The sequence below is a fragment of the Vigna unguiculata genome, chromosome 9 (genome assembly GCF_004118075.2).
Source record: "Vigna unguiculata cultivar IT97K-499-35 chromosome 9, ASM411807v1, whole genome shotgun sequence".
Taxonomy (NCBI): domain Eukaryota; kingdom Viridiplantae; phylum Streptophyta; class Magnoliopsida; order Fabales; family Fabaceae; genus Vigna; species Vigna unguiculata.
The window spans coordinates 3,843,598-3,867,279 of NC_040287.1; the positions used below are offsets into that span (position 1 = coordinate 3,843,598).

General features: G+C 31.7%; 3 protein-coding genes across 4 annotated transcripts; 1 reads left to right on the forward strand and 2 right to left on the reverse strand.

Moving 5' to 3' along the window:
* Positions 1–849: 849 nt before the first annotated feature.
* Positions 850–2,612, forward strand: LOC114164791. Its single transcript, XM_028049554.1, has 2 exons — positions 850–1,002; positions 1,758–2,612. Exon 2 carries the CDS (start codon positions 1,765–1,767, stop codon positions 2,272–2,274), a length of 510 nt encoding a protein of 169 aa, XP_027905355.1. The 5' UTR covers positions 850–1,002; positions 1,758–1,764; the 3' UTR covers positions 2,275–2,612.
* Positions 2,613–10,923: 8,311 nt separating this feature from the next.
* On the reverse strand, positions 10,924–11,729 carry LOC114164551 (auxin-responsive protein SAUR76-like). Its single transcript, XM_028049268.1, has one exon. It carries the CDS (start codon positions 11,623–11,625, stop codon positions 11,266–11,268), a length of 360 nt encoding a protein of 119 aa, XP_027905069.1. The 5' UTR covers positions 11,626–11,729; the 3' UTR covers positions 10,924–11,265.
* A 6,013-nt stretch (positions 11,730–17,742) lies between these two features.
* LOC114162957 (sucrose synthase-like) lies at positions 17,743–23,382 on the reverse strand. 2 transcript variants are annotated; one of them, XM_028046975.1, is made up of 14 exons: positions 23,244–23,382; positions 21,634–21,752; positions 21,402–21,528; positions 21,134–21,285; positions 20,857–21,049; positions 20,370–20,705; positions 20,176–20,271; positions 19,920–20,093; positions 19,714–19,830; positions 19,445–19,611; positions 19,115–19,339; positions 18,461–19,024; positions 18,207–18,345; positions 17,743–18,074 (listed from the first exon to the last, which is right to left on the reverse strand). In XM_028046975.1, exons 2-14 carry the CDS (start codon positions 21,729–21,731, stop codon positions 18,042–18,044), a joined length of 2,421 nt encoding a protein of 806 aa, XP_027902776.1. In that variant the 5' UTR covers positions 21,732–21,752; positions 23,244–23,382; the 3' UTR covers positions 17,743–18,041. The 2 variants fall into 2 exon arrangements, with proteins under 2 accessions (XP_027902776.1, XP_027902775.1); XM_028046974.1 differs by lacking the exon at positions 23,244–23,382 and adding an exon at positions 22,437–22,556.
* Positions 23,383–23,682: the final 300 nt, after the last annotated feature.

Below are 23,682 nucleotides of genomic sequence, written 5' to 3' on the forward strand. Positions count from 1 at the left end.
ATCACTACTAAAAATACTCATATTTTCTGTGAATTTTATTTTGAAAATTTTTTTAGGAAATACTTATAAATTTGTTATGAAAAAAAATTGCAAGAAATTGCTGCCATTTTTTTTTTGCAAAATATTTTATATAAAACACTTTTCACAACAAATTTTACAGGAAATACTTACAAATTTTATAATTTTGTAGGAAATAATTATTCACGAAAGAATAATCCCAATTAAAATTCTTAGGAAAAATAACAGAAAAAGTTTTTTCTTTCAAATTTTAACAATTTTGTAACAAATTTCATGTAATACGAGAATTTTTACTAATGTATCAATGTGATGATCGATATAAAAAGTATATTAGAGTAGTGATATTTTTTTCTAATATGCTTCGTGAATTATATTACTTACATAACTTTATAATATTATTTTTATCTTTGTTTTTTCATCTTTCCCAGATTGTTTTTTCTCTATTCCCTTTCTTTATTCACTAATTAAAAATATTTAATAGAAATTGTTAGAAAAGAGAGTTACACATTGAATTACACATTTTCGATTATTTTGACACAGAATGTAGGATAAGGTTTGCGAAAAAGAAGAAAGAGAAAAGTTGGATAGTAAAATTTGATGAGAGTGAAAATGAAAATGTGGAAGGAGGGAAGTGGTATACAAAAACCATTGGCTTCATTGATGTGTGGAAACAGAAAAGTAGTCTCCGAGGGCGACGCTTCAGCAGTGATGCAAACCAACTAAAACAAAACAACAACGACAACTTCATTTTATGCCGATAATTCAGCGTATAAAGTTGGAACATCAACCTTCTCATTCCAATGTTATTTCTCGGAACAATTAATACTTGATTCAGACAGAGGCAGAAACAAAAAACATTATCGTAACTCATCTAATTTATTTCGTTCCTTCTCTCTTTGGAGAGCTCGCTACTTTCGCTTCCACTTTCCCAAGCTGCATGGCTTTTTTTCATCTTGCTCATAGCTAATGCCCTCTTCTTTTCAGGTGCCAATCTCTTCATGCATCCATGCATATCCTTCATCTTCCATTTTTTTTTCTTTTTCTTAATTTCGTTATCACTGTGAATTCAATGCTCAACTTTATGTTTCTTATAATCAACGCTGTCATCATTCATCTGTTGAATGCGCTTTACATTTTTCTTTTTCTTTGATCTTGGCTTGGAATTAGTTTCTTTGATACCTGTGAGAAGTTTCATATATATAAAAGGAGTATATTCACATTTCTTATAATTTGAGCTTTGAAGAGATTCCATATTTTCTGCTGATAAACTAAATAAAAAGTACTGATTTTCTTTCATTTAGAACCAGAGATGCAAGGTGATGAACATGAGGTGCATGGCATGGCGAAAAGAAGCCATATATATTTTCGTTTTACTACATTTTAAAAATGTTTTTATTATGCTAATGATTTTACAATCGTTTAAATTTATCTTATTTTCACTTCTTTCTTTTTTACAAATACTTTATTTGTAATAACCATTAAGATTCTAAGTGCCCTAATTACATTTTCTCTCTCATTTTTTTATCTTGATTGCATCAAATAAGAAAAAAATAATCTAAGAAGTCATACTAATGGATAAAATTGGATGCTTGTGTTATGCATATCATGAGGAAATGAAATCACATAAACTATCTATAAATAAGAGAATTCGATTGGTCTTGATTTGTGTAGTGAGTGAGAAAGTGAGTGTTGAAACGTTGGAATATATATTGATAGCTTCATTGTTGTTGTGATTAAAGTTGAAGAATGGATAGCGGTGTAGGGTACAAATTAACAGGGATTAGGCAGATAGTGAGGTTAAAGGAAATGCTGCAGAAATGGCAGAACGTGACTTTAGGGCAAAAAGCTTCGATCCCCACCATTTCTGATCAAGTGCCTAATAACGATGGAAGTGGATTGCCACTGATAAACAAAAGGGTAGTGAATATTATGAACACCGAATCTGACACAGAAGATAGCTGCCAAAGTCCTGAACCGCTTCCACCACCCGACGTTCCAAAGGGATACTTGGCAGTGTATGTTGGACCTGAGCTTCGAAGGTTCATCATTCCCACCACTTATCTCAGCCACTCTCTCTTCAAAGTTTTGCTCGAAAAAGCTGCAGACGAATTTGGCTTTGATCACAGTGGAGCCCTCACCATCCCTTGTGAAACTGAGACCTTCAAGTACCTACTCAAGTGCATCGAGAATCAGCAGAAAGACCAACTCAATGATAAAACTTCACAACCTGAAAGCTCGGGAACTGTGGAAGAGTAAGTAGTTTTCCAATATTTCTGCACCTACGTCCAAAATCATAGCCTGCCTCAAGGTGCAAACCTGGATCTCCTTCCTATACCATTTTTTTTTTCTCATTTCTTGTGCATATCATTCTAGTTAGGAATATTTTCAAACACCTTGCACGCAGTTGTTATTAAAACTCCATTTATTCTATGTTTTGGTAAACACACTTTTCTAACTCAACTCGTTTTGTTTATTCATGTGGATATATATGGAACCACTCCAATTTTTTTTTTTTTTTCACTAAACCATTTAGGAATGTCAAAAGCAGCATTTTATGGCCTATATCATACGCAAAAGTTAAATTAAATCTAGCTGTCATGTGCATTTATTTATTTTAAGTAAAACGTTTATACATATCTCAATATCACAAAAATTAGTTTATAAAATAAGATTTACACTTCAATTATAATGTCTATTCTCTTCAAATCATGTTTAAAGATGTGACTTAGTGTATTTCTTTATGTCTTTTAGATTTATGCATCGATCTGAGCATATGATGGATAAAGTGATACACCAGTACGAATATTATTCCTTCTACAGTTATTTTATTGAGATCATAGCAAAGCAAAATATGCTTCCAACTTTACTACATTTTCAATGACTTATCGGCTTCTCATTTCACAAAAAGTTGTACGGATAATTTTTTTTATAATTAAAATAGGATAACAGAATTTATTATATTTTATATTATTTTGTTAGAAACAAAGGAGAATTTTTCATTAGATTCATTGGCACAGTAACAATGTAAGAAATAAAATAGAAACGAAAATTATGTAGTTGAAAGAAAAAATAAGAGGTAAAGAAACCAAATTATAAATAATGAAAGTATTTGGAATAGAAAATTTATGAAAGGCATGCCAATCAGATTCATTGTTGCTTCCAATCAGATTCTCGGGGCTCAGTAACATATGTTGCATGATGAGAGGGAAAATAGTAAGAAATATAATGATTTTTTTTGGGAGATTATTTGGTTTAAGAAAATGAAAAAAAAAATTGAGATAAAATTACCAAAGTACTCTTTAATTTATTATGTATAATAAATTAAAATTTGCTATTGGTGCAGCCAATTATGCAAACCTATAATTGATTACTAAGTATTGAGTTAATCTACAATCAAAAAAGAATGTCATAAATTAGGATGTAAATTATGATCATAATCAGTTATAGTTAAGTTAGAATTTTTTGTTGACGTTATCATTTACATAACTACATACTTAATTAACTATTGTAAAACATAATTAATTTTGTTTTAAGATATAATCAATTGATTAAGACCGATCCTCTTGGTTGTGGACTATTACAAGCGTGTCTTGTAATTGCATATATTCTTCAAAAATAACCTACAATGGATTGTCTACTCTATTACCATATAATAGAAGAAGGATAATAAGGGTATTTTGAATTTTATGAAAGTGCAGATAGAAGTTATGGGGTGCAAAAAGAAATACTAAAAAAGGCTTTCAATTCTGCCCAATGTGTATGTTTACTCTTTAGATTTGGGCTTAAAAAATGAGCTTACGATCACTCTGTTTCAACTTTTATATGCTAATAAAGTTAGAACAAAAAGGGAAACTGAAGTCATCTAACGAAGAAGATAGTAATGTAAATTAAATTTGAAAGTCAAAGAAACTATACTTAAAAAAAATATGATAGTACGTGAAAAGTGCTTTCTAAATTATTTTAATTAAAAAGAAGTGTTTACAAAACTACCATTTAGCTTCTTAAACCATGTTTTCAAATAAGGTTGCAAAACTACCCTAAGTTTAGTGCGAGAACTATGTTTTTATTTCAAATTGTTTTACCTTTAAAAAAGGTGGACACAACTTTTTTCGAAAACTATCTGATTATAATTTTATTATATATATAGATATATATGATGTTACTTAGTATCGTACAATTTCTTTGTGAATTAATCAAGAATAAATTTGGATTGAGTATATATGTTGGAAGAGTTAAATTTATTTTTTTCCCCTATTTTAGCATTATTGTTTCTCATCGTCTAACGTAAATATACAGTGTTGTATTTTTATATTATATTCTTAACGAATTTAAATTAAAATACATTTGATTTTCTTTAAATTTACTTAATTTATTTATCTATTTATTTGGAAAAATATATTATTTTCATTTTATAGAACATGAAACGCTATTCTTTTACATTAATTTATTATAATCAATAATACCATTATTATATGTAAATGACTCGATCATGCTCTTGAACAACGTATTAGTCTAGTTTTAGAAATACTAATAAAGCCCAACTATTATTTCAGGATTCACTGTTCATTAAATTAAAATTTCTAATAATTATTTTGTTTTTCTTTAAAATTATTTTTCTTGTCCAATAACCCTGGTTCGGATTTTAGTTTTGTTATGGGTTAAACATATCTGATAGATAATTGAGTTACTTAAATATGTTGCCAGGAATTTGATTTTTTTTTTTTGAACTACGTGTATGAAGAAATTTCTTCATTGTTTTTTTCATCCCGAAAGGAATCTCCAACAATCGGTTAAGAAATATCATTGTTGAAAATAAAACTTTTTGTATATATATAATATGATCTTATTAATTTTTTTGCCAAATACAATAATTGACGCATACAGAAGAACGGAAGGAGAGAATTTGTCCTATTTGATTATTTTTATAATATAAAAAAAAGTTGTTGTACCTCTGAATATTATTTCTATTTCAATTTTCCTATGTTTTTTTATCTCTTGATATATTAAGACTTGCCAAAATGGTTTAAGGTGGTCACGAAGGGCCAATATTGGTTGTTATCAAATTTAATACTTTTTTTATTGGCGATGTCAAATTATTATATTATTTTCATATAAGTTAGTTTGTTACAAATCATATTTTGACATTGTTTAGTTTGGTCAAATTTTAAAATTTTTCTTTTTGGCTAATATATATGGTTCATGTTGTTTATAATAATGGTTTTCTCCTTTGAACTCTTCAGGACTAGAGGGTATTTTAATAGAAGATGTTTAAAAAAATTCTTCAAATTCAAAATATAATTATAGATAATTTTCATTTGACTCGTAAGGAAAAAAAATATTATTACATTAGTTTTTCAATGTGTGCTGTCACCGTAGTCCGTGTCGTAATATTTTTCAAAATAATTAATGGGGCTTAGTATAATTTAGGTTGAATAGTTTTTTCAAATAATTAATGGGAATTTGTGTAATTTAGGTTGAATATTTTTTTATTTGACTAAATATAGTTATTTGTTTATATAGAAATTAATTAATGGAATTAAAAGAGAAAACAATTAATAGATCTTTTACAATTACTTTAATGAAGATAAGAATGTTAATATTAGGTATGATCAGAAAACGTTTTCGTTTCTATCGTATAGGGTCTTATATAATAGTCGTTTTTAAGGTTATTTTATCCAAATTAAAGAAATCATTTAATTCTTCTATTTTTAGTGTCATTTTTAATAAAATTTATTCTTTCTCTTTAAAAGATGTTCAATATATACTAAAATAGAAATAAGAGTATAATTGGAAAAAAAAAAACATTATCTAGAAATTTTAAAAAATGTCAAATAAAAAAAATATTTCAAAAGTCAACTATTATATAAGAATTAGGAGTGTTTTTTTTAATAAAACTCTATATTTTCTTTATTTTCTTTAGAATATAAAATTCTAGAGACTTATATACTATATTTTCTTTATTTTTTCTCATTCGTAAGTAGACTTTAGATTGAAAAATAAGTCTCTAGAATTTTATACTCTAAAGAAAATATAGTTCCCCAATACTAAATTAAATATATCATATATATTTTAGTTGTATGTTTTATTATAAAAACGATTCCCTCGTGTTCACAATCATTTTATACTTTTTGGTAGGAAATATATTGAACTCATCTACTCGTAGATAAAAACAAAATAAGGTACACGACAAGTTGACAACTCTGATTAAGTTCATATTTTTGTGCCATGACTCAATTTTTAAATACTTTAATTTCAGTTAACTATATATATAATCTTATAATATAAATATAAAAATGGCATAAAGCCAAAAGACAAGAAATTATAGTTTAAAATGCATTCCATCCATATTTTTTTTCTACCAACTTTTTTCTATTTTATTTGTATGTTCATCTTTCGTTCTATTCTTTATTTGCTTTTTGCTTTCTTTTTATTCTAATAGTGGAAGGTGGAGTGTTTTCCTCCAACAAAAGTTTTTGCCGATAGAATATAGCTGGCACTCAGAACCTGCTCAACTTTTTATGCTCAAATTTCACACCCAAACGTTTATAATAAAAAAGATGAAAAAAAAAAACTCATTTTTAGTTAAGAAATAGTAATAACAATGGCATTTATTCTTAGGACTACCCTAAAATGTTCTATCTTAGTTATTGCAATGTTTCTGTTTTGACAGTTGAAACGTACACAGAATTGGAGAAGAAAGTGAATGAGTGAAATGGTGGTTTTATGTGCAGTTCAGATGTTTGAGAAAAAGCCTGAATGATGATGAGCACCGCCATAATATGGCAGCTGGGAAACGCGTTGCAAACTTGGATATTCAGCTTACACGTTTTCCCTCTCTACTTTTAATTCCCAAAATCTAAAGTCTTCAATCACTTCAACCAAAACCTTTGTTCTTTCCCACACTCACCAACATCTCCAACAAACTAATCATGGCTAATCAAATAAATGTATATTTCTATGCCAGATACTATCATCTCTGCAACTTTACAGAGGTTTAGTTGATAAAAATATTCTCTAACAACTTTTTAGATGAAGAAGCTTTGTTTTGGTACCTAAATAAAAGCTGTTGACTTCACTAATGTCTAAGAATATGAACTCTTACTGTAGCCACCTAAGCCTACAGATTTCCTAGCTTCGTGGTTTTTCTGAATACTGTGGAACATTTTTTTAGTACTATATTTGGCTCAATTAGATGAATCAGAATGTTCCTTTTGAAAAATAGGTTAGTAGCCAATAATTAATGTTACTCTTGGTTTCACACTATAATGTTGACCACTGAATTTTGGAGTTATTTGTGTGTTACCTTAAGTCACTCAAATAAGTTGATCAATTTCAAAGTCTACTTGCCCAATGTAATGGGTTGAAAGTGACCCATTTGGATGATGGTTTGTTATAAAATCTTCAACAAGTGTCCATTCTCTCGAGTGTAAAAGCCATGAAAAGTTAAATCACAAAGTTTGCATTTAATTGCAGAATGTTCACCACCAGATATACCCACACCTACAGAATACATTCAATTAATGAAGTATAAGGAAAGAAGATAGCATAAAATAACTATGGCTTTATAGTAGACAAAGTGAAATTCCATGAAATGAATGAGTCCAATCCTTTAACTATAAAACAAATGGACAACACATCTCTCCTTTTGAAAGTTAAATATTTAAGAAAAAGAGAATAGATATGCATGTATCTTAAATAAAGAAATGTCGTTGAGGTTATTCATGTATTAAAATAAAGAAATCTCGCCGAACAGCCAACCATCCTTGCAGGAAATTTTAAAGTTCAAAAAACAAAATATGAAGAAACCTCGTGAATGAAAGGAGCTGAAGAAAATGGAAGTCCGAATTGAGTCAGACCATACAAAAACAAATAAGATGTTTTTATATGTCTAATAATCCCACATCCCATATCATTTAAAAGAATATATAAAGAATAATTTAAATACGTTATTTTCTTTCAATCGTATCAAATATGTTAAAAGATAAAATTATATATATATATAGTATAAAAAAATCACTACAAAAAAAATTAAAATTATTGATGAAATTTATCGATGGATGTATTTTTGTCAGTACAGTTGTATTATCAACGAATTTTTTTGACCAATTTTGATATTTTAATTATTGTCAATAATATAGATTTTAATTATCAACAAAAAAAAAATTATTGGTAAAATTCGTCAGTAATACAAATTTAAATTACCGATGAAATTATTTATCAATAAAATTTGTCAATAATTACATAACTTAAAATTCGTCGATAAATTGAGGTTGGTTAAAGAGTAAGAGAAAAGAAGAAATAAAGAAGAAAGATGAGAGAAAGAAGATGATGATAATTGGCATCAGTAATATCATTTTTTCTTGTAGTGGATAATTGTAAGAAATAAGATGTTTTTTAAATTTGAATTTTAGTAGAATCAGTTATACAAAATTAGTAATTTATGTCACCAAATTTACATCTAACAACAAAGAAATTCACATAAAAAAATCAGTGTCATTTTTCAAATAAATGAAATTGATTTACATTGAATTTATTATTGTCTTATGTAAAATAGATTATTTTATGTCAAACATAGAATTTGACATAAATAATCTATTTTAGGTTGGACAATAAGACTTCAAACATAAATTTCTTTTTATATATCAGATCGGAGGTTTTTATACTCATTTTTCATTGTCCAAAAACATCAAAAATATTCTTGGGAGTTAGGATTTTTCTTCGACAACGAAATACTGGTGGTTTAGGGATTCATGTATGTGTTGTCATTGACTTTGCTCCACGATTAAGATATGTTTTTTATTCTTTTCATTTTTATTTCTCAATAAGATTCTTTATTGGGGAATTCAAATATGGCTTCGCACCAATATCCCCTTTATTTATCATATTTTTCATTATAAGAATACGTTGTAATAGTAAAAAAAGTTTTTTTTTTTTTACTTTTATGACATTTAAAATCAAAATTGAACCTTAGTTCTTACCTTGGTTCATTTCTATCACTAATAAAAAAAGTTAGAATTAAATGAATATTTCTGAACTTGTTTCAGTTTGAAGTACTACATACCAAATGAATGATTTTGAAAAATTTGAAGAAGAGTTGATGAATAGAAAAGCCAAACTAAGATAGAGGTTGGACCACAGGAGAGAATATTAAGTTGAGCAGGTTCAAAGGTATCCATATTCCAAAGGTATTAAATACTCTTACATTGGATTCACTTGTGAAGACTTATTGTTCAAAGGGATTGGGGAGGCATGACTTGAGGGTGATAATCATTGTAACATAATATAATCAATAAGATCATCATATAAAATTGCAAAATCGTATAAATCTATGTTTTCTTTAGATTTATTGTTACACTGCCTTTTCACCTTCTTGAGTAAATGAATTCAAATTAAATTAAACATAAATCTAACTAAATGTTAATGTAGTTAAAATTTTTCATTGTTATGTGTGTTGTCATCATATTTTATCCAATTAGAAAATAATACAATTATTATTAAATATCATTTTTCAATTAAAATTTAATATAAAGTTGAAACACCACCCAATTAAAAATTAATATATATTTTTTTTTTAAATTTTCTTTTTTCTTCAAGCAGAAATCTTTTATACACGAAATATTTATTTTATCTCCATAATTTAATTTCAGTCCTCTTCATATCCCTCGTACTTTATTATTAAAATTTTAAATGTTAAAATTAAATTAATTTCTACTCCACTATAAAGCAATAATTGTTTTATTGATAAAACATTTACTTTGCAAAAAAAAAAAAAACCCAGCATATTTTCTTCCCGTGCTCCTTATTTAGTGAACAAACATCCACAATTTAGGATCGTATTTTACTTTAAAGAAGGTTAACTAGTATCCACTGTTTAAGGTATAATCATTGAATATTAAATTTTATAAAAGTTCATAAATAATCATAATATTAAAATGAATTATGACTTTAGTAATTAGTAATTTTTAATGTATTTTTACTTTATTTAAAGGATAAAAATACCGACAAATGTTATACACATAATAATCCATTTGATGAAAAAAAATAAAAAATAATTAAACAATAATAATAATATTATATTTTAATGTACTAAAATATAAATATAATTAAAAAATTCATTAACCCAAAATAATTTTTTTTATTACCGATAATATTATGTTAATTATTTTTTATCTTCTTTATTAAAAAAGAAAGAATATTCTATTTTCTGTTAATTTAAGTTTTTTATGTTTAATTATATTTTAACTTTTAACAATATTAAAATATAATTATTTTATTATTTAATTTTTTTATGTAATAAATAAATTATCAATTATAGTTGTATAATATTAGTGGACATTTTATTCTATTAATAAAATAAAATTATGTTAATATTTATTAATTAAAATTCATATAGTATTATAATTATTTATCAATTTTTATAAAATTCGATTGTTTATTAATTACACCTTAAACGGTTAGAATACTATTTAGTAAGACCCACTTTTAATGTATAATTAATTTTAAAAGACTTTTTACTTTTATTTTAATTTGAAAAATCTAAAACATTAATAAAAGAAAAAAAAATGAATATAGAAATTTGAAACTCAATTTAAAAATATAAAATTGAAAATAAAAGTACTGTAACATTTTTTTTATATTTTTGAGACTCAACTAATTCATTTAGATGAACTCAGCAGTTAATTTGACATATCCCACCATCATAACCGGCATAACATATATATATATATATATATATATATATATATATATATATATATATATATATATACTTTACTATTCTAAACAGAATTTTAATGAATAAAGTAGAAAAATATTTATTAATTAAAAAACCCACTTATTATTATTTTCGCAAATTGAAACATGTATATTTGATTTTAGAAGAGCCACACAGTATTATGGGTGTGTAGGGTATAGAAAAAGTGATCTCATAGTCACGGTTGCTGTAACCGCTCTCATTCTCCGCTAGACAACGGTGCCACCAAACATTAGCTAACTCCTAAACAACACATACACAAACATGCTATGCTATCAAATACTAAATATGGTAAAATAAAACTTCTTAGTTTTTTTTATTATTGTTCTTCAAATTTTTGTGGTGCTTCTTATCAGTGACATTCTTCTATTCGGTGATAATCTCTCATATCTGTGATGGTTAAAATTAAAATATTTTGTTGTGGTTGATGAAGATGAACAGCATACACGAGCACAAATTCACAATTACAATGGCAAATTGAAAAACTCTTTCACTCAGCAGGCGTAAAAATCGGCGAGTTCATCCAGCGACTCAGGTTGAGGATCGGCGTTGTGGAGCATCCAGAGCAAGTGTTCAAACAGAACAACCTCGCACGCCACGTTGATGCTGTCTTCCTCCTCCTCCGAGCTGCTGTCGCGGGACCTGTCCACCAGCTCCCGGAACAGCGGGTGTCCGATAACCTCCGCGCTCACCAGGTACTGCCGCCGTGTCTTCCCGACGTATACGGGGCGGAGCGACGAGGAGTCACCGTCGCTGGCTACGGAAGTGATGGTGGCTTGGCTCTGTTTGCTGCTGAAGGAGTTCCATTTCTTGAGCACTGACTTCAGCTTCGTTAGTTTTCCTCCTTTCGACATGGTTGAGGTTGGAGCTTCGAGAATGACGTTGTTGTTGTTGTTATGGTTTGACTTGTGAGAATGGGTTTGTGAGAACGTGAAGAGGCGTTGCGTTCCTTGGTATTAAAAGGGAGGGAGAAGGGTGAAATAGTCATAACATAACTGGTGTAATTTAGAATTGGGAATTCGAAAGTGGCCAACATGAAAGCTTGGCCTTTGGACTTTGGAGTTTGGTTGGTGTGAATTCTGGATGTTGTTGTTCAAATATTGTTGATGCATTCTTTTATCTCTTTTAGGTGTATATTTGGCTCCTTCTTTTTCTTTTATAAGTTTAAGACTTAATTAGGTTTTAATTATTTTATAAATTTCAATTTTTTTAATCGACTTTATATTAGAAAAGTATTATTAGGTAAACTATTCAATTTTTTTTTTTTAATTTTGTATAATTATATGTTAATAAAATTATGTAGTTATTATTTTTATTTTTTATTTTTTTTAAATAAAATCATGTTAGATGTCAGGGTAAATTTTTGACATTTAAGTTATGTTATCATATCAAAGTTTATTAATCATTTATTACACATGAAAATTTATTAAAAACAAATTATGAAAAAGGACTACACTAAACCATAATAAAAGTTACATTTTATGAAACATAGGCAAAATATTATAAAAAAAACATAAATAAATACATAAAGGTAAAATATTAAACAAATTATATTATTCTATATGAATGAAGGTAAATTAGTTAATTTCTAAACACAATGACTTTCTTAACAAAAAAAATATGAGAAACTTTGAACTTCTTATATGGTTACATAAATATCCTCCATAAACTCAATATAAATAAAAGTTTGCATTTAGGTCCCCGTAAACTTAACATAAATAAAAGTGAAAATTTCTAAAAAAAGTTGAAAAACTACTCATATTTCACTCTGACTTCCTTTACAAATAGTGACCGACCCAAAAAGCTAAATTAGGACAATCACTAGTTGCACCATTAGTATTCACCTTTAACCAATTAGCAGATGGAACTTGATTTATGACATCCATAAATGAAGCCACCCGACCCTCCTTTGTTTGAATATTGGAAAATTTCAACACCAAAAAATCAGAGATAATATTACTCATATGCTTCTTAGATTTATTCTGAGTGATACACATTAACTTCTTAATTTGAAAAATAACTCAAGAAAACGCAATTGGTGTAAGGCCCACATATATTCTACCCCTTTTATTTTAAGGGTTGCCCCAATCTATTGGGCCTAAGGGCTGGCCAAAAAAAGGAATTCAAACCTAATCTGCCCTAACCCACTCAATCTATCTCATTTCAGAAAAACAGAACTCCCTACTCCTTTCTTGAGCAGCTGCGAACCTCTGCTAGGGTTTTGCTTCCACTTTTACATTGAGCTAGAAGGACTCCGTTGTTCCACGTAATTTAACCTCCCAATTGTTTTTCCCCTATTCTAGCTCTGTTGTCTTGGTTTCAACTGAAGTTTCCTTTATTGATCCAGTTTCCCCTTTGTTCCACTAATCTCCAGTTCACTGAGCTAACCTCGAAGTTGTTGTGCTCGATAGTTTTGGTTTAGAAGTCTTGTGCTAGCTTATTTTCAGGTAAGGGAACCTAGAGTCTTTAGTACTTTCCATAGATTTACCCATTTCTAGTCGTGTATCATGTTTTGTATGGATTATATGCTGTTGTGAATATGTGAAATGCCTGGTTGTGTTGTGTGGATATGTATGCATGGATGTTGTAGGGAAAACAGTGGTGAGACCTGATGTTTTCGCCCAAGCGAGCCTGTCTCGCCTATGCGAGACTTGCAGGAACATGCTAGGTTCGTGCTCGAGCTCTCGCTCAGGCAAAGAGCTCTCGTTTTGAGCGGGGTGACATCTCGCCCAAGGGAGAGGGGCTCGCCTAAGCGAGAACGTGTGGGAGCCTTAGCATGTCGCTGCACTTTTGGCCTAGGCGAGGAACCCCACCTTTGGGCGATGGGTGGTCTTGCTCAGGCGAGTTGGTCTCGCCTAAGCGAGCATTCAAAGAACCTCTCAGGCCCTCTGTCGCGGTCTCGCCTAAGCGAGAGTCTACAGCTTGAGCAAGGGCACTCCTCTCGCATGAGCGAGGACTCCTAGCTTGAGCGAGATCCACTGCATGCCACATTGTTTTCCTCTTATGGTTGATTTTTGGTGTTTTGATTGGTTAGTTTGTTTTATTTACAGACTAAGGCATGTAATTCTGCATGAAATTCTAGTGGTTATGAATTGGATTGATGTGATTGTGTGATCTTGGCATGTGAAACAAATGAGATGGTTGGTAATCAAAGTGACATGGTATTGATATGAGATTAAGTTCTATATTCATGGTTTGGGAAGAACGAGTGGGTATGGATTCCACCTGTGATATGAATGAGTGTTGGTTACAGAGGTTGGCATAAGGTTTCTATGCATGATATATATTACTGGTTGTTTGAATATGATTGGTTTGTTCTCAGTACGCAATTCCACGGGTCTCTAGGTGAGACCTCATGATGGTGCTTCAGTGGTCAAGACGTAATTCCATGACCCCTGTTAGTGGGAGTTCATGGTGGTGCCCCATCTATATAATTTAGTAAGGATTCAAGGTAAGGTTGCATCCTGACGCTCTAATGAGTCAGTTAATCTCATGTAGAGCGGACTAACTCTTGTGGTGAAAGTAGCAGGAGGCCTGAAACTCATTAAGGGCTAATCTTGTGTGGGGGGATTGAGACATTATAACACTTGTAACACTTAGATTGGGGGTGAGTAGGAAAATCCACCACAAGTGCAAGCATCCGCTGAATCCGACTAAATTATACATATCTGGATGAGTCGTGCCGAGTCTTAATGTATTGTTTGGTAGGTCATAACATGATTAGATGATGTATGTATAATTGACTATGAAAGTGTATATGATTGTATGATAAAACTATTTTGGCTTTAGCTTACCCTTCTGTTATTTGTTATGTGTTACGTTGTGTGGTTCTCTCTTTTTGTGATGGATTCTGTTAGTTGGACTCTCCTTTAGGGCTCTGGCCCATGTGACTTTTGCTCTTGGGCTTTATTTCCAAATGTTGTTGTTTTATCATTGTACTTGTTTGGCATCGTGGTGTGTCCCCTTTTTCTTTTTGAACTTCCTTTGGATAATTGTAAGGAGTAAGGTTTGAACTCCTAGACCGCGTTTCTATATTATTTTGTGTGACACTTCCTTTAATTAGCTTTATTAATTAAATGGAGTGTTTCAATTGATCCTAAAATCTACTATGATTTCTCATCCTCAAAATCATTAAAATAACTACAATAATAACATACACTTTAATTACTTTAATAGAAGGACAATAAAAAGACTTCATAATCTGAATAACAAAATTTAAAAAAGAAAACTGCAAATCTTGAAAAACTTCCTTCAAACATTCCAATAACCATATAATAGAATAATGAAAGAACAAATGAGAGAAAGATTTAACATTATTACAACACTCATGTTTTTTGAATCTTAAAATCAATATATAGACGAGCATACAACAATTTCCAAAGAATCAAAGTTCTAGCTAGTGACATATCATTCAACAAATCAAGTTTGCAACGTTTTGGGAAAGCACACCAACATTGTCTATAATTCAATTGGGCACATACTCATTAAGCATTAATAAAAAAAAAATCAAATTAACTAGCAACAAAAAATGAAAGTTTCAGTGAGTACCTATTCAGGTCGAACTAACAAAGTATAACCTTATTCTATAAAAATAATACATTTTAATCAATTTAGATACCCAAATATAAAACCACCAATGTCATTCTATAATACAATTACATAATATCCATTTTTCTTTTCGAAAACAACATATGCATTCTTAATATCGTGTCAAATTAACAAAAATTTAAAAAACATATTTTTTTACTTAATCTTAAGAAATTGAGTAATTATGAATTAATTTGTTTTTTTTTTTAATTTCTTTTGCTTGTCGGTCAACTCGTTTTTTAAAATAAAGGAGTTATATAATTGTGAATGGGAAGAATTTGAAAAAAATCAAATAAAAACGAGAATATACAACGGTAATATCTTACGTACAGTAGTTAGATAACAACAACAAAAAGTTATTTTAAACACGTAATAAAACAAAACAAAAATCTAAAATTAATTAAGCCTAAATTTAATGAATGTAATGCCAGTTTTAATATCGATTAATAAGTGTCCATCTTCATTTTAATTTGAAGTTGAAAGTGACATTTGATGATATGAATTCATGTCTTAACTATAAACACAAATTCTTGTTAAATTCATAATTTTTACATATTCTTTTTTATTAGTACAACTCATACCATTTCTCAAAATCAAATTTACTTGTAAGGATCAAATTTAGCATTACTTTTATTTTCTTACATCATTCATTAAGTCGTAAATATTTGATCCATTTTTTCATTGGGAAAAAAAATACAAAAATAAGGCAGTTCAATTTAGTTTTTTTTTTTTATATAAAACAAAATACTATATGAAATCCTCAAACTTTCTCACTTTCTCTCTATCGCAACTTTGTGGATAGAGATTATTTAAATCATGATTATAAAACTGCGTGAGTCAAGTGTTAAATATGTTTTATATATCAAACGTTGCATATATTCATTTTTTATTTAATAAATTTTGTAGAATAGTGCGATGATTTGTAAGAAAATTTGTAGAACTTTCTCTTTTACCGAACAGAATTACAAAATTTTGTCCATCTTTGAAAAAATAACTTTTTTTCTTGGGCCTCTGTATATTCAACATCTAGAACAAGCTACCCAAAATAACTACTTGAACCAAATTGGACGATTTTTGGACCCTCATGTTTTTGTTGTCATTACTTATGGCCGCACCGCAGATTCTTCCTGCACCTCCATAAATTTCTTTCTGCACTCCTATATAAATAAAATTCCATTTTTGTCTTTTTTTTTAAATTATACTATGAAAATCAAAATTGACTTTACCATAATGTAATCCCGAAGTTGTATTTTCTTCTAAAAATACTTTCAAATTATATAATTTAAAAACCAAAAACAACTTTTAAATTATGCAATTCGAAATTAAAAAATAATAAAAAAGAATTTCAAAGTATTTTATTAATAAAAGATGTCTTTTAGATTGTACAACCTGAAAATTACTTTTAAATTTTGAAAATAATTTTTGAATTGTACAACCTATAAAAGATTAAAAAAATGATTTCTTTTTTTATATATGTGTCTAGGAAAGATTTATAGAGGTGGGTGGAGGAAGAAACTGAATAAGTACACCCCACAATTGTAAAGCCCTTATTTGTACACTTGGCTTCACTAGCACAATTCATCAGAATAAAATGGTTTAGCATTTTATTTCTTAAAAAAAAGAAGAGAAAGTTGCATCATTATTTGACCGAATTGAGAAGTAGCAAGAATAGTTAGCTTGTTGGCTTTATTTCTCCATCAGAATAAGGTTGTAGCAGGCACCTTATAAAGCTGCAAACCTCAATCACTCACAACCACACGACGTGTAACGTACATCACCCAACACATCACATAACTCAAAACTAATATATGTCGACTGCGACTTTCTTAAATTTCATAAAACCTGCTCATGTGAGAGAATATGAGATTCTCAACAACACAGGATCCCATCATGTCTTTTCAGTAGTGCAGATATTTTTCCTTTCTTTATAACTTCATTTCTAATTCGTTACATCGATCAAATTCAAGATCATCACTAAATATCGAAAGTCTTCCATTAAGATAATTTTATAATATATAAATAAAATATAATTTATAGGTCAGTTTTATGAAACTGAGTTAACTTAAAATTCATTTCTAATATGGTAGTATCAAAATCCCTTTTTAAAAAAGTCTATTTCACCTGTAATCAATTTTGTAAGATTAAATTAAACTTCAAGTTCATTTCTAACCCTAAATAAACCCGATATTTGCGAGAATCGATCCAAAATTACTTACCTTTATACTCTCCGATTATAAAGATAATATCTTCTCAAATTAAAGCTTAATCCAAATTGGAAAAAGTAGATTAATTGTTTATTTAGTTTCCTTTCAAATATCTTACATGTTGAAGTAGGAATCGTGAGATTCAACCAGAAAGCAGAACAAGAAAATGATAAAGTGAAGTTGAGGGGGAACTGTAGACCAATGAGCACTGAATTGATGGGGGCTCAACACCCAAATTCAAAGATTCCAATCATATTCGATGTTGCAACGACGATAAAGAATAAAAATGACATTTTTTCCTTTCACTTTTTTTTTTCTGACCCAGAACCTAAGCAAAATATAAAAACAAAGACACTCTTTTTAGACTCTTTAAATCCAAAAGCTGATGACAATCAAAATCAATGGCGTTATTTATGAAAGAAAGCTCCAAAAGACCAAAAGCCGGTTTCTCCATCGATTTTCTCTTCAACAATATGATTTTACTCTTCAATGGCAAGGGGAACAGACTCAGCCTGAGATCACAAGAATCACATAATCCATTAGAAAGTAGAGATTTAAGCAGAGCTCAAACACCAAATCTAGTTCATAAGTGAAAAGTGAAACCATTGAATTAACAGTGGAAATGAGAGAAGAAATTAACATACCAATTTGCGGTACTTGAGAGCATAGAACATCTCGAGGTAACGTTTGCTCTCACGGCGTTCAAGGTTGGTGACATGCTTCCAGAAGCCATAGACACCCGTCAGTGTCAAGAGCCTCTCAGAGTAAATCTGCCATGTGTACCTGTGCAACAAATGGAGAAAAACAGAAACCTTAAATACACATGAACATTGATTTATGCTCTTTTTGATGATGTTTGTGAGTATTGTTTTTGTTTAGTTTAATGCAATGTGCATACTTCTCTTGAATACGCTTGAGTCCTCCCTGAGAGATTGTGTCCCAGTGAGATGGGTCTGCTTTGCTCTTCTCAAAGAAGTCAACAAGGAGCTCAGCAGCCTGGTCACCATGGTAGGGATCAATGTGGTATCCAGATTTTCCATGCACGATGATCTCAGCAGGACCACCATTGAATGTGGCAAATGTTGGCAATCCACAAGTCATGGCTTCAACCACTGTCAACCCAAAAGCTTCATAAACTGCAGGCTGAACAAAAGCACCCTTTGTGTCACAAATCACACGGTACAGTTCTCCATTTCTAACTCTGTTCATCTGAGAAGAGATCCATCTGAATTGCCCATTCAGCTTGTAGGTCTCGATCAGGCCGTACATCTTCTTCATCTCAGCCTTCTCTTCCAAGTCCTTCGACTCCTTCCTCCTGTCTCCGGCAACAACAACCAGGTTCACCAACTCCCGGAGCCGCGCGTTCTTGCCGTACCACTCCACAAGTCCCGTGATGTTCTTCACACGGTCAAGTCTTGCCATGGTGAAGATGATTGGCTTGTTGCGGTCCTTCAGTACACATCTGTTACAACAATGGGGAAAATTATTTTCTATCTAAACAATTGGGAGATGATAAAGACAAGAGTTGAAGGAACAAGGAAAAGAAACTCACATGTGTTCCTCGTTCTCCACTGAGCTGTAAAGAAGCTCTTCAATCTCAGGGTGGAAATTTGTTAACCTACGCTCAGTTTCGGTGTATGGGAAGTATATGCCCATGTCAGCTCCTGGAGAGACAATGTTGAACTTCGGATCAAAGACATCAATGCCGTGAACAACTCGGTAAAGACCAGGAAGGGTGAAGGCAGTGTGACTCTCGTACTGTCCAACAGTATCCTTGCTGCACAAGAAACAATACAGATGCACGAGTTCATTTCAGTGAGGTAATCAAAATATCAAAATAGTGCATTCAAAACATAGGAAGTAAAAGGAAAAGATAGTTCACCTTCCAGCAATCTCTTGGAAGGTGCTGGTGATGATAAAGTCTGTGTGGTTCATCGCAAAAAGATCAGCAGTGAATTGGCATGAAAAGTGATATTTCTCTTCGAATTTTTTCCAGTAAATGTCAGACTCAGGGTATTTGGTCTTTTCTAGAGCATGAGCAATGGTACACTGCATTTATCATTGGATTAAAGAAAAAGCTTAATCAGAGAAAAGTGCAAAAAAAAGGTTTCTCCAACATTAACTAGAAAGTAGGTGTCTATATAGACAAACCTGAGTCACTCCTAATTTATGGGCTAACAAAGAGGCAACGATGTTTCCATCACTGTAGTTTCCAACAATCAGATCTGGCTTGGCTTGCAACTCCTTAGCAAGTTCAACAGCAACATCCTAATATTGACAAGAAACATAGTTAAACTGGAAGTTACTTTCAAATGAAACATCAAAACCATTGAACCGAGCAAAAAGTTAAAATTCACCTCAGCGTAAGTCTCTAGGTATGGCCAGACTTCGAATCTTGAGATCCATTTGCGAACAATTCCCTCCTCTGTTCTGAAAGGAACTCGGAGAATGTCACAATATTCAGTATCATATACCCTCTCTAGACGTTGGCCACAGGTTGTTCCTACTGCATCAGGGAGAAGACGAGTGATCTGCAATAAACAGAAATCACAGGCTCAAGTTAGAGAAAATTTCCGTAAGTTAATTTGTCCTAACAACAACACTAGAACATACAATGAGAATACGAGGAGTGATATCCAAGCCTTGTTTCTTGATGCGGTTGAGCATCTCATTCTCCAAGGCACGAACTTGATCCAAGATGTAAACAACCTGGATTAGAGAATGAACAAGTTAAAGCATGCCACACAACCTTAGTAGCTACCAAATTAGTATGAAAATTAGAAAAATGTTGTCTCAACTCAACTAACCTGCCCACCGGTGTCAGGGTATCCCAAGACATTATCTTGGGCAAAGTAACCATGGGGAGAAAGGATTACAACATTGAAGACCATAGGAACTCTTCCAAGGAATGTCTCAAGGGTGCAAGGATCAGGTGCCTCCAGAAGATCCAAGAGAAGCTGGATCATCTCGAGGACCCTCTCGGCGGTGTCACCCCACCCCCTCTCCAAACCAATCTCCCGGAATCTGCTTTCAAATTCTGAGTAGGGCGTTGCAGGAGCAACAGAAGTTAGATATTCTTCTGCTTTTCTTAAAACATGTTGGAGAGAATTCAGATTCTGAACTTTGTCATTCAGCATCATGGTCTGTAACAAAAAAAAAAAAAAAACAAGACAATTTTCATTATGATCAAAGAAAGTTTGTCAAAATAAAACTGTAAAGGATTGATCAATGCATATCGTGCCCAAATACTTTGAACAATTGAAAACTCCCAAATACACTTGAAAAGAAGCATACCGTGCCCTTATAACTGTGAAGCCTGAGGAATTCAAGCAGCGGCTGCATGCTCTCCTTGTCATGGAAGAGTTTGGCTGAAAGATGGCGGTTGAGGAACTCCACGCCATTCCCAATGGACTTGTTCAGAGTTGGACGAGGGAAAGAGGCATTAAACGGTTCAAAGTCCAACTCAAGCACGAAGTTTCCGTTAGCACTGCATCAAGAGGGAGAGAAACTGTTAAATTGTCTTGACATGCACAACAACAGAGTGAGTACCAAAAAAAACTCTGAACCTTACCTTCCCTCAACAAGCTCCTCCTTGAAACGCAGATACTCAGCAGGACTTAGCTCATCAACGACAAGCATGTGCAAATTCACACGCAGATACTCCCAAACACCAGGCCTTGGTCGAACAGCCAGAGCAACAAAAGGTGGCAGCACTATGGCTTCCTACACAACAAAAACCAATAAAATGAAGAAAAATAAAACTTAACGACAAAAGCGCACAAAACATATTTTGGATGTAACACCCCAGATAAAGAAAACACCAAAAGGGAAAAAGTTACCTGTGTAGATCTCAAAACCTCTCCAAAGGCTCCATCTTGAAGCTTCTTCCTGTTCTCCTCAGGGATTTCTTCAAACTCTGCAATGACCTGGTGGTGTTGCAGGATTCCCTTGCCCTTGGCTTCAAGCCTTTTATCACAACAAGATTTTTAGTGTCATTTTACATTCTTGGACTGAAGCTAATTATTAAATAGACAAGTTTTTTGTTTTTATTTATAGTTATGAGCTACGTACCTTGACAGAAGGGCCAAAATTTCATTCCTGTTACCCGAGAGAGTTTCATCAACCCTCTCGCGGAAAGAGTGAGAGTGCGTCAAAGGATGATGCGCCATTTCTTCAGGGGCAAAACTTCACTGCAGCAACAAAAAGAAAAGCATAAAGAAACTGATTAGAATTGTATGCAACAAGCCACCATAAAAAGGATAAGGTTAGTCACCAAAAGTCAAAAACCAAAACAATGTAGAATTCTTTCTTGTTCTAGAATAGTGTCTTGGATTTCAAATCCTACCAACTACCCTCCCTCCCCTTCCCCGGGTCCAAAAAACATTTATCACAGCACAGATCCTGCTCCTCGTTTAAACTAAGTGTTTGAACGTTAAATTAATCATTGCAGACAGTGAAGATCTTATTACAGGGTCACTCTGCAGAGAAAAATTACTTCTTTTATTTTTATTTTCGTCTGTCTGTAATTTAATTTAATCCAAAAAGGAAATCCTACAAAACAGCTGAACTGTCATAAAAAACCAAGCTTGGGAATGAAACTGAGCCATTAGCTCATCAAAGACAGCATCCCAGAACAGAACTATAAAACTCTCCAACATGTCGTTGAAGAAAACATAAAGTACTAGAGACCCAGGATCATGTCACAGACTCTGATCCAATGGCTGAAACACAATCGATCACTGTGCTAGATCTTACACAGTGAAAGCTGACGTGGCAGTGTGGAACACCCAAAAGGGGAAGGCAATGAAGGAACGAAGACAAACAGAATAACAAAAACAGGAGAGAAAAGCAACAGAAACTGAGGAAAAGAATACCTATGGAAATAGAATGAACGCAAAAAATGAAGGGAGGAAGGAGAAGACGAAATGAATGAATGATAAATGAAGAGGAGGAGGTGCTAATTTATAGGCAACGAGCGCCAAACACAAAGAGAGAGAGACGAACAAAATAAAAAAGGAAACAATTTTCAACAAATTCCATAAAGGTCAAAAGCTTTCTCTCTCTACCAAGGACAGATGTGTAAATGCAACACGTATATAAATTATATTCTACACGTACCTTCAATATTTTGGACCTACATCAGATTAGTCTCATCTTTTTATCCTCACATGACTGACTAACGTACATTTTGTTAATGAAAGGAAAAATATTATTGTGGGTGAACTGATTCAAGCTTATCTGCATAATGTACTTATGTTCTGTTTTTTTCTGGGTGAAAATCTCAACTTGAATCTTTATTTTGATAGTTTTATTCCCTTTGATCTCTGGTGAACATAGGGGTGGGTGCATTTTTGTTGATATGATCAAGCAATAACTTTGTGTCGGTAGATACACTATTACCTAGAACATGTGGTTACTTTTGCTGTAATAGTGGTTAATAAAAAACTGGTCCAGCCCAGTTTTTTGTTTGAACACATTCACCACTTAGTGTTCAACATTACACTGCATGTGATCATCATCATCATCACACAGAAATAACACTCAGAAATAAAGAGTAATGGATAACTGGGTATGATGGAGTGGATAAGGTGCAGAGATTGCTTGTGGGGTGAGGTAGATATTTTGCCATGTAAAGATAAAAGAAAAGAAGATGAGTTTGACATTGTACAGGATTCACTCACCTTGAATGTGAAATGCCAACACCCAGAGGAATGAACAGAGCAAATGCAGTGACAGAAGAAATTAGGAAAAGAAACAAAAGAGAAGAAACGAAAATATCTCTCAATATAGCAAATGAAACGGGTGAATTGAATGGTGAAGAGTGGTGGGTTGGGAAGCCCCTTTTATAGTGAAAAAATGAGAAAGGGTTAACTGGTCATAAATGTCAGAAAGTGATGAAAATCTTAGCAAATTAAAAACAATAAATGGGAAAATGAAATGTACATCATGGTATGTTCATAGTAAAGCAACCCACAGTGTGTGCATGCTGTTGGAAATTTTAAGATTTAAGGTAAAACCAGTGCCTCTGTTTCCGTGAGAGAAACAGTGCATTAGTACAGCTAACCTTGCAGTGGTTTCGGTGTTGTTTTCACGAACCACTTTAATTCTTTTTTTTCATTT